At 39.5% G+C, this 10,923-nt stretch overlaps 1 protein-coding gene across 17 annotated transcripts in view; it reads right to left on the bottom strand.

The window, feature by feature from the left end:
• PHLDB2 (pleckstrin homology like domain family B member 2) overlaps nt 1-10,923 on the bottom strand; it is a 241,618-nt gene that overhangs the window by 21,689 nt on the left and 209,006 nt on the right. For 7 of the 17 annotated variants that reach the window (XM_060417585.1, XM_060417594.1, XM_060417565.1 and 4 more), the window contains 3 exons: nt 10,459-10,602; nt 7,393-7,533; nt 6,084-6,183 (listed from right to left, as the gene is read on the bottom strand). In XM_060417585.1, the coding sequence (XP_060273568.1) occupies nt 6,084-6,183; nt 7,393-7,533; nt 10,459-10,602 (385 nt within the window). Of the gene's footprint in view, nt 1-533; nt 570-2,320; nt 2,342-3,505; nt 3,521-6,083; nt 6,184-7,392; nt 7,534-9,662; nt 9,849-10,458; nt 10,603-10,923 lie in introns of all 17 variants that reach the window. The other 10 variants (XM_060417562.1, XM_060417568.1, XM_060417564.1 and 7 more) reach the window with 4 other exon arrangements.

Raw genomic sequence — 10,923 nt, 5'->3', positions numbered from 1 at the left:
ACCTTTCTATGAGGCTTTTAATTAGTAATGAAATGACCAAAAAAACAGGCCAGAGGGCAAAAGAAGGCAAGTGATTCCAAACCGCTTCCTCAGCTGTTGATTAAACATTTTCATTTAAAAACAGATGCCACATCTGTGATGCTTCAACAAAACATTATAGACCAAAACTAAATCTGTAAAATGATTTGAATTCCATGAGGGGTTTGCATGCCACTAGTATTTAGAGCAGTTTTAGATATCAAAGTTAAAATATGTTAGTTTAGGTTAAGGCATTTCTGGGAAAATAAGTTTCCTTAATGTAAGAGATAATCATAAGTTATAAATACACACACATATGTAAAAACTACATATCACTTTGCTAAGGAAAGATGCAAAACATAAAAGCACACCATGAGGCTTTAGAGAGAACAGCATCAGCTGTAATGATTAATGCATAAAGCATTACAAAAGCCAGCGCATTCATAAATGCGGAGCTTGTGCCTATTTTTTTCAATCTTAAACATGGCAAAATAATTCATTGCACAAATATTTACCTTTGACACTTGAACTTTTGGAATTACTAACTGCTCCTTTTAAATTGTTTCCAATTATTCATTATGGAAAAGGGAGGGACAAAAAATACCAGAGATTATTTGAAAAGGTCACACATGTATCTTGCTTTACACTTTCAAAAAAGCCTTGTTGGCAAAGAGAACTTCATGCTGGCACCAATAACATGGAAGACATTTCCTTGTTTTAGTATGAAAACCAAATCCCTAAAGGACAACCCTGTCATTTAACACACAAGAATCGTCTCCTTGGTGATGACATGGGTCACAACCTCTCTTCCCTTCAGTTTTTTCATGATAAGGAAAGCTACTTCCTGTAATGCAATTATGTAAGTATGTCCTGCTCCTTAGATAGTCTAGGATTTTTTTCCTAATTGTATTACAGAATAAGAAAATGAACATACCACCTTCAGGAGAGGTAGACGGTAAACTAAAATGACTCCAAAATTTTCGAATGTGGGCACAAAGGGCTGCCATGTTACAGTGTTAGGACTGCAGATGTAAATTCCCTAGCTCAGCTCACCATGTGTTTTATCTTATTTCTTTGCTCTGTGTCTCAGAGAACCTTCTATCATTCTGGTGATAGGATAAAACTCTGAATTTTCAACTTAAATGAAAAAGGCTGCTGCTAACAAGGAGCTTCCATGGCAGGATTTTAGTTTCCTGTGGATCCAATATGAATGGGAACATCCACCTTATGCAGCCCCTCCTTTTCCCCCAACCAGCAACACTTTACTGATCACGACCAACTCACCTGTCACCTGGCTTAGCCTCCTCCCTCCTGAGCAATTCCAAAAAAACAAGTGATCCCTGAAATTACAAATAAGGGTATGGACCTCTCCTTTGTGATCCTGGAACGGCACCAGCGTGATTCCTAGGAGCTGGTTTTGGGATCCAGGCTTTGGCCTGGCCATTTAAAGGTACAGACACTTTCAACAGAAGGACACCATAGGGGCTCAGGAGACAGAGGAGGGTCCCCTGGCAGGAGGCCCAAGGACCATTGCTGGTACAATGAAGTAGCACCAGAAGAAGTGTGAGCCGGATTAAGCCTCCACTCAAGTGTAAGTTATCAGGGAGGGGGACATATATGTCCTGTTCAGCACAGAATCCCATTTGTTTAGTACTCAGATGTCACAATATAAAAGGTCACTGAGTGAATTCATAAATTTCAAATATACTAGTGACTAAGGAAATGGAATGCATCTACTATTTCAGGTGGGGCAAAGTAAGTGGATTGGGGAAACATGAGACTTTCCTAAATCCCTGAAACTGCTTGGTTTTTGTTTTTCTTTTTAAATTATGTGGCAAGAATAATATTCAGCAGTGGGACAATCTCTAAAGAGTAAAAATGGCCTTGTAAATACTCTAAATCCTTCTTGACTGGACAGGAACGGCTGTCTGAATTGGGTATTTTACAAAGTTTATAAAGTAAGACCTGGTAATATCTGAGGCTGGTCGCTAAGCATAGCACATACATGGAACCCAAATCAACTCAACATTCTTCACTGTCCCAGAAGAGCCAATAGGTTGGATGTGCAAGGCCCATTTATTATTTTTAAAATACCATTCTCTGTGAATTCTGGCTAATCATACCTGAAAAGTCCTGTGTGAGTTAACCACGGTGGGATATATAATCTTGCTAATGTTTTCTAAATGTGTCTTATATATCTTAAAATGGTTATCTGGGCCTTAATACAGAAAATGCAATGACCTAAATTTGTAACCTGGATTTAGGAGGATAAAATTAATCAGTATTTCTGACAATTTCTCACCTGCTGAGAAATTCATTCTTCCTAACCATAGTCCGCAGCCGGAAGATGAAGGTGCAGGACAAGTCAGGAATGAGAAGAATGATAGAGAAAGGGAAAAAGATACAAGATCAAAAAGGATGACAAGGGGACAGGAAAAACACACCCTTCCATCATGCAGTCATTGACAGTGTTAGTAACAGTACCAGCTTGACAAGGGAAGATAGTCATATTTTTAGATTAAATTTGAGTTTATAGAGAAGAATTCAAGAAGTTAACAAAACAAAAACAAGCTTCTGATACATGCACACAGTCAAAAAACAATTTGTTACAGAAAAAAAAAGGGAGAAATCATCACACATGTTCAACTAGAAAACAGGGAGAATAAAAACAAGATTATATCTATAAAATAATTCTTTATTCCAAGAAGATGCTAACAAATAGCTTTTTAAAGTTAAGGTTTGTAATATGCCATTTGACAATTTGAGGCACAGTTCATCCAACTTTATAACAAATCAGTTCTGCAATGCCCTGCATTACTATCACCTAGCCACATAGGAATCATTTGTTCTAGCCAGTCATTTAGACAGTTCCTCACTCTATACTGGGTTCAGTCTCTGGGTTGGAAAGATCCCCTGGAGAAGGGAAAGGCTACCCACTCCAGTATTCTGGCCTGGAGAATTCCATGGATTGTATAGCCCATGGGGTCGCAAAGAGACACAACTGAGTGACTTTCCCTTTCACTCTATACTAGGTTTTAAGGCTTAAATAGAATACTAGGATCCTCCTAAATCCTTCCATCCTCTCACATAGCCTGCTTTATTTATACCTGGCCTCTATAAAGGAGAAATAGCATATCTTATACTTAGCCTATACACAGTACAAGCCCACTCTTTGCTTTATCTAGATCTTGAGTCTTATGAAGCAACACTTCCGAACCACTCGTGTTTCCTGCATGATCTGACCTTGCAATAAAAAACCGAGACAAAGAGGGTCATGCAGCTGCCTGTGAATGAACAGCAGCTGCACACAGCATTGTGTTTTTAGCAAACATGCAACAATTTCCCTCTATTGTGTAAAAGAAATAATCATCAGACTAAAAATCCACCACTGTACAATGTTAAATCTGATCATTTCTTAAAGATGACATGACAATGATCTTTCACTACTTGCTGGAAACAAAAACACCACACAGGGAGGTTGTCATACCTTTCTTGGACTTTCCTGCATTGAACAGAAGAAAAAGGACAAAGATTTCATTCATTCTAAAGCTTACAAAGGGATGGTTCACAAGTTGTACAAAAGCCAATAACCATTTCAACTTTAAGAGTTGAGTTCCTGGGCTCTTTGCTTTAAACTCTGCTCTCAGAGATCTTTGTTTGCATGACTCACACTGTCAGATCTATCACAAGAGTGCTTATGGAAGGAAGGCTTATACTCACACCATTGTCCTTGATGCATCCATTATGAATAAGCAGCAAAAAAACAGTTCATTTAAGTTAATGGTATAAGTCGTGAAAATGATAAGGTCTATTTCATTTGAGTTAATGAAAAATGTGCAAGGTCCAGTTTTTTCAAAACCATGGACTTTTTACTTGGTTAGTTTACTTTGCTATTTTAATGGCACCAACAATTGATGATGAAACAATTCTAAATGAAATTATGATTCATCCTTCCTGGTCCTTGTGCGCCACCTATATGGGTTTAGTAGAAAATCCTGCCAATTTTTATGGTCCGTTGTAGCTCTAAAAACTGCAGTCCCTACCCACTTCTCCTCTGGGTGAGGGAGCCAAAGGCGGCAGGCTGGCCTCATAAGATATATCACAATCTCTTACATCAGCACACACATGATGCTTCTCTATTTCTTCGGGAAATGTCTCATCGTCACCACATGAAATTGTTTAAGAGGAACACCAGGTGGAATACCACTCAGTCAGCAGTCTGAGGCTGCAGACTTCTGGGATGCACAAAAGACCTACCAGCGAACAGGAGCACAAAAGACAGGTCAAAGACAACAGATTTGGCAGAGGGTACCTAATGTGACCTGAGGGAATTGGCTCAGCTTTTTCTCCATGAACCTAACATGGGGAATCCCATTATTTGAGGGGAACACAGATGAGAAAAACAGAGATCAAACACCCCTTCAGTTTCACCATAGTCTCACAAGAATCCTCTTAAACGATATTGTTTACAGCCCTTCATTTTTATAAATCTATTTGGTATACAGGTCTAGTTTTCCTTACTCTATTTTAAGGAAAAAACTTTCAACATAAAGTATGTGTTGTGGCCAATCTGAACTTTGATGTCTTCAGCCCGTGGGAAAAATATTCAAAAAGAAGTCTATAAATATCACAGAAAAATGTTTCGACAGAAAATAGACTTGACCCACAAGTGAACAGTAATAAGTGAGAGCCAAATATACTCATTTATGTTTAATTATTTATAAACTATGGGGTACTTTTAGTTTAAGAAATTATGATAAAAGAGAAGTTAAGTCAAATGTATTTTATTAAAATAAATGAAACCTCTCATACTATAAACCACTTTTATGAATACCATAGCCTCTGTTAACTCTTAAATCACACTGGTAATGATATGAAATCCTGTTTCAAGAATACATATATGTATGTACATCTCACTTAGCCACACACACGTACACATTATACATACATGCATATATATATACCAGTATATAAACATATTTCTGATGGTAATAGTGATTATTCTCTGGTGACATTAGCAAAGATGCCGGGCAGTCAGAACTGCATCCTAGCCACCTTAGAGGGAATAGCTTCAAAATGAAAGCATTGATAGGAAAGATGTCCATCATCCTGTCAGCATCCTGGGCACACCTCCAACACTGCATTTTCCACATTTGATTGAAATTATCAGTTATGTTTCTGTCTTCCTTATGAGGCTAGGTATTTCAAGGGCAAGGATCATGTCATTTATTTGCATTTTTGCTACCTAGCACCATACCTGCTCAAAAGTCAAGGCCAATATAAGTTGACCTAAAGCCCCATTTTAACACAATAAATCTAATCTTCTCTACAAGGAGCTCACCTCTGGAATTGCCTTAGAGTATTTTCTTCCAGCCACACACAGACTGCTTGAGAATCCCATTAGAAATGCAATGTATTATTTCAAAGAAATAGAGCATGCTGAGAATCCAAGTCTACCTGAAACCTATCAACCACATAAAAATTCAACCCATATTAGAAGGCCTAAAGGAAAGTCTGCGCTGGGCCACTAATTCTGTGTGTTAGCTCAGTGAATCTTTAGCTCAATGAGTCATTCCTGCAGTGGAAGAGTGGCTCAGCCACAATCCAGGAGAGCGACTTAGCTAAGTGGGTGGTAATCTGTCAGACTCTCAGGGGTATTTTCTTTCTTTCTTTCAATCAGATAAGAAGGTTAGTAATTCTCTAGGGGCCTTTCTGAATGGAAAATTCCACTGCATTTATAAAAAGTACAATGGGAATATACCAGCCACGTGTGCATATAGGGAAACTTATCTCAGTACAACAATAAGATTTATATATACATTCTCCCTCTAAGGAGACACATAAAGAGTAAAGCTGACTGAATCACTTTGCTGTAGAGCAGAAATTAATACAACACTGTAAACTATATATACATCAATACAATTTAAAAAATAAAAATTAAAAAGTGGCATTTAGGACTTTGGTTGATCCCCTATCTAATGACCCCCAATTCTGTTCTGATTCCCTCTCCTTGAGAAATTCTAATGCTTGACAAAGGGCATGACCCAGACTCACAAGATACCTACCTCTGAGCATCCTCCGAGATTCTGAGTCTTTGGTCATGGTTGCTAGCGAGTGGGGGAGCACGCTGCCACAGCTGTTGCTCTGTCCCAGGGGCAGGTGGCCCTGTGAGAACCAGGAGGAAACAATTCAGGCAAGCTACAAGCCCAATGGTCCTTTCGGACACAGCCACATCGCTGTTTGCCTAACTCCTAATTAAGCGCAGAAGGCAGGTCTTTGCAACCAATGTATTGATGCTAAATGGTACAGACCAGTTGCTGTCACGCCCCCAGAGCTTCACAGCAGCCTCAGCATCACAGCCATTCCTCCACAGGGAGCAGTTTCAGAAGTGAAGACAGATGGGGAAAACACTGTCTAGAACCACCTTCGAGAAAAACTCAAAAGTCCTTCATGCGCCAGGGGCAGAGAGCAGAGGCAGGGCAAGGACGCATGCATGTCATGCACAAGGACAGAGGAGATCCACACACTCTTCAGGGGCACCAGCTTGCATCTGCTCCTGGTGATCAAGTGGGCTAAACACCGGAGAATCCTACTAACTGTCCCGGCGGTTTTAGCACCCTTTAAAGTAACACAATCTTAGTGTAAAACATTCTGGGAACACCAGTTTATAAAATAGATAAAAAGAAACAAAGTTATTCTGATTAAGAGCAAGAGAAGAATTCCAACTTCTGTCCCACTCAGAGCCTCCTTCTCTCTTGCCCTTGCCTTCATCCTGCCATGACTCTTCAGGCAAGCTAGCAGAACAGGAGCAAGGGCAACTCAGGCATCATACCACATGGGTTGACATTCTAGCTTCAATGCCAACCAGCTGAGGACACATGGGCCACTCACCTAGCTTCTTTCCAATTCAGTTTTCCATGTGTACGATGGAGATACTAATTAGTATTAATACCTCTACTGCATGGTGTTGAGTTTTACAGTGAAACGATACACCTAAAAGGCGTAGCCCAGTGTCAGGTTCCAAGAAACGATCCAATAAATATTGGTTGCTAATACTCCTAGAATCCAGAGCCTACATCCTCCAATTTCCAGATCTAGGATGCAACCTGGGAGTGGGTCACGGAAGTGAATGCCGCTCACCACTTGTGTGGTGGTGGCAGAACACACCCTAGACCAGGTGCCTTGGTCCCAGAGCATACAATTCCAAACGTCCTCTGAACAAGATAGAAAGTGCAATTCAGTTATGATGTCTGCCCAACAAGCAAACTTAACGATCTATTATTGAGCATTTTCTTTAAGGCCTTTGCATGTCAGTCAACATAAGGACAGAAAGGCTCACTGACGGTGAGGCTCGCCACTCTCCCCATGTCCTACCTTTGGGGCGGTGCTTCTCCCCATAGTAGCGCTGCTGAAATGTGGGGATATGGAAGGTGTGGTTTTCTTTCGAGGCAAAGTGTCACTCAGATAGAGGCCTTCCTGGTGCTGTTTTTTCCTTTCTTCCAGGCTTCTAAAATGCTTTAGATGCAAATGTAAAGCAGAATAGCAAAACTTGACTAATTGAAACAGATCACTAAAGAAATTAAGAAGTATGCATTTATAAGAAGCTTTGGAATTTTAACACAGACTAGAAAAAAATTATTCAACTTCTACTCATGTTCACCAAGAGACTTGGGCTAACATTTGGTAAGATACACAGACGTGAGAAGAATTTATTACTGAAAAATTCAGAAAAATCCACCTGTCACTTTGACAGTAGTGCCAGCTGCCTTGGGGGCCTCAAGACAACTTATAAGTTATCATGATGGTTGCCATGTGGATGGAGGAACAGTCAGTGGACAAAGCATAAGTAGTTTCCCCCTTTGTCTGGACAGTTCTGTGTGATGGCACAGATCCCAGAGTGAGGAGAGTAAGAAATGGGAGAAGGAAGAAGATGAAGAGAAAGCATAAACAGGGAAGTTGGTTTAAAGATGGAATCATGTTTCAATCACATAAACATACTTCAAATCCACATGATGTTTCCATATAAGGCATCCTTCTAGACTGAAAAAAAGATGTTGGCCAAGGAGCCTCCATAGCAGTCCCTCACATTTAAAAATCCTCTTGTTGACCATCTCACTTTTTTTTTCTTTTTCAGATTCCTAAGGCAACATTTTACCAACTTGAAACTTACCCACTTTTTTCTTGGCCTTCCCCAAAATGTCTTCGATAGGAAAGTTATTTTCTATTTAGAGGTTCTTTAGGTTGGATCATTTTAATACTAAACTCGGCCTTTTGAAATATCTAAAAATTAGTGCAACTCTGAGATATCAAATTTGCTATCAATCTTCCAACATGCCAATCATGAAGAATATCTGCACTTTAACTTAACAACTATCTATTTATGCTAGACATTTATTAACCTAAAAGTAGTGAGGAGATATGGACCTTTAACCAAAGATAATAGATAGGAAAGGTAGAGTTAAGAAAGGTAAGAGAAAGGCATAACGAACCAGAGCTCACCTACTTTGGGAGGTCTATTGACTGACACCTTAGGATCTTCTGGGGCCAAATTCATGTAAGGATTTGATTATAGTTTAAAGTGTCAAATCAAAATTTTTTGGTGGTTTAGTCGCTAAGTCATGTTCAACTCTTGAGACCCCATGGACTAGCCCACCAGGCTCCTCTGTCCATGGGATTCTCCAGGCAACAATACTGGAGTGGGTTGCCATTTCCTTCTCCAGGGGATCTTCCTGACTGAGGGATCAAACCTGGGTCTCCTGCACTGCAGGCAGATTCTTTACCAACTGAGCCACTAGGGCAGTCCATGAGTATTCATAAAATGTCCTAAAAAGAGGGCAACACGTTTGGAATAATAAATTATTTATTTTAAAATATGTAATAAAAAACTGTTGTTCTATGGACCAAATGCACTGCTTGTGATATGACTCTGGACAAGCTGCTTACCAACACTGAGTCTCAGTTCCCGACATATCAATACAGATATAGTGCATATTTCATGGGGTTGTTAGAAGGAAGAAATAAGACATTTGTAAATGCTAAGGAAGTTTTGAATCACAGCAGAGGAATGGTGTCTACTATTATGGTTTCAATAATGTGTAAGGAAAATATTTTGTGTTGACATAGCAACTTTGTATACCATGGATTTTATGGAAATAATTATTATGATTTTGAAAAATACCTGAAGTTACAATATTTTGATTGCATGGGAACTGAAGCATGAGGATGTGAAACTAGCTCCAACATATCAAAAGCCAGGAGAGGACAATCAAGGTCTCAAGCTCTCTAACAATCCCCACACTCTTAAGTGAAGTTGCTCAGTCGTGTCTGACTCTTTACGACCCGTGGACTGTAGCCTACTAGGCTTCTCTGTCCGTGGGATTCTCCAGGCAAGAATACCGGAATGGGTTGCCATTTCCTTCTCCAGGGGATCTTCCCAACCCAGGGATCGAACCCAGGACTCCCACACTGGAGGCAGACGCTTTAACCTCTGAGCCACCAGGGAAGCTAAATGTTCTTTTAAAAAAAGGAGTATGCACCTTACCTTTTAAAAAAATATCTTTGGAAAAACTGAAGAAAAGATTTCACATCAGTAAGTTTGGTGTCAAGGTAAAATCTCCAAACTCTAAATGCCAGTTCCTAATTACCTGCTGGTCCTGCTGCTGTTGCCTTCTGTGTTTCTTAGCTGGTAGAGGAGGAGGTGTGTCATTTAAAGGGAAAGAATCGACAGAGGTAGCCACGACTTCAGGCCAAGGGGCTGATGGAGGTTGAGTGACAGGATGAGAAGAAAGAGTGGAAGGAAACATAAATCCAGAACAGACAGACGATCTTTGCTTTAAAGGAGAAAAAAAAAGTATTTATGTGTCCATATGAAATGAAAGAATAAGACAAAGAAATGAAATCGATAATCTCATTGTTCTGTTTTCTTATATGTTACTCAAGGAGTCATAAATGACGGGGAGTGTCTTTAAATTTAGCCTTATGTTCAAATCCCACACTTGGATCAGTAGGAGGTATTTTAATTTACTATTATTTGTCTCTCCCCAGATGTTTTAAAGCAGAAGAAAATGAAAAAAGAAATCCGTACCGTAAAACAAAATTGAATACAAAATCAAACTGGAAAGGTGCTTCAAACCAACAATTTTAGAAAGTCTCTTTGGTTTCTAAGAAACCTAGGCTGGGCTAAAACACTAAGATAGAGTTTATTCTTCTGAACTTCCTTCTCCTAGTACTCTATACTCTGTACCATATTTCACGGTTTCAAGTATTATTATTAGTAGAGCATTACTTCCCAAATTGGTCTGTTTTTCAAACTCAGCATCACTCCAGCCCTCTGGTCAACCAGACATATCTTTGTCTCACACAGCATTGTCTTCTGTTAACCATGGGTTAATTTTTGACATGAGGAAAGCAGTGACTGAATGAAATGGCATGCCAACACACCTCTTTACTTTGTGGCTGGCTCATCAGCACAGCGGTGGTAGGCCCAGTGGCAGCAGCATCAGCATCAGCAGGGAACTGAGTGGAAGGGGGGAGATTCGTGGAACTGCCACATGACTCATTAATTTCATTTACAATGATATAGCCCTAAAAGGAGGAATTGATACATTACACATGAGGAAAGCAAGAGCTGAAGCATGCGAGAGTATTAATGCTCCAGTACAATGGAGTTAGCTCAGAGCATCACAGCCAGATATCTGTGGTATTATCAAATGTTTCATTAAGGCAATCATCAGTTATTAAAATGGATGTATGGTGCTTAATCTTGAAACATTGTATTTCCAACATTAAAAGTAAATTTTCAGATAAAATCAAAATGACTTATTATAAATAACCCAGTATCTTTGATTTAAAAATATCCATCCATATCAGCATTCATTCTGTTGACTGAATAAGGCTGTCACTACA

This window comes from Ovis aries, chromosome 1 (assembly GCF_016772045.2).
Source record: "Ovis aries strain OAR_USU_Benz2616 breed Rambouillet chromosome 1, ARS-UI_Ramb_v3.0, whole genome shotgun sequence".
Lineage (NCBI taxonomy): Eukaryota > Metazoa > Chordata > Mammalia > Artiodactyla > Bovidae > Ovis > Ovis aries.
Note: the sequence above shows the minus strand (reverse complement) of the source record. Positions and strands in the feature narration are given on the sequence as shown.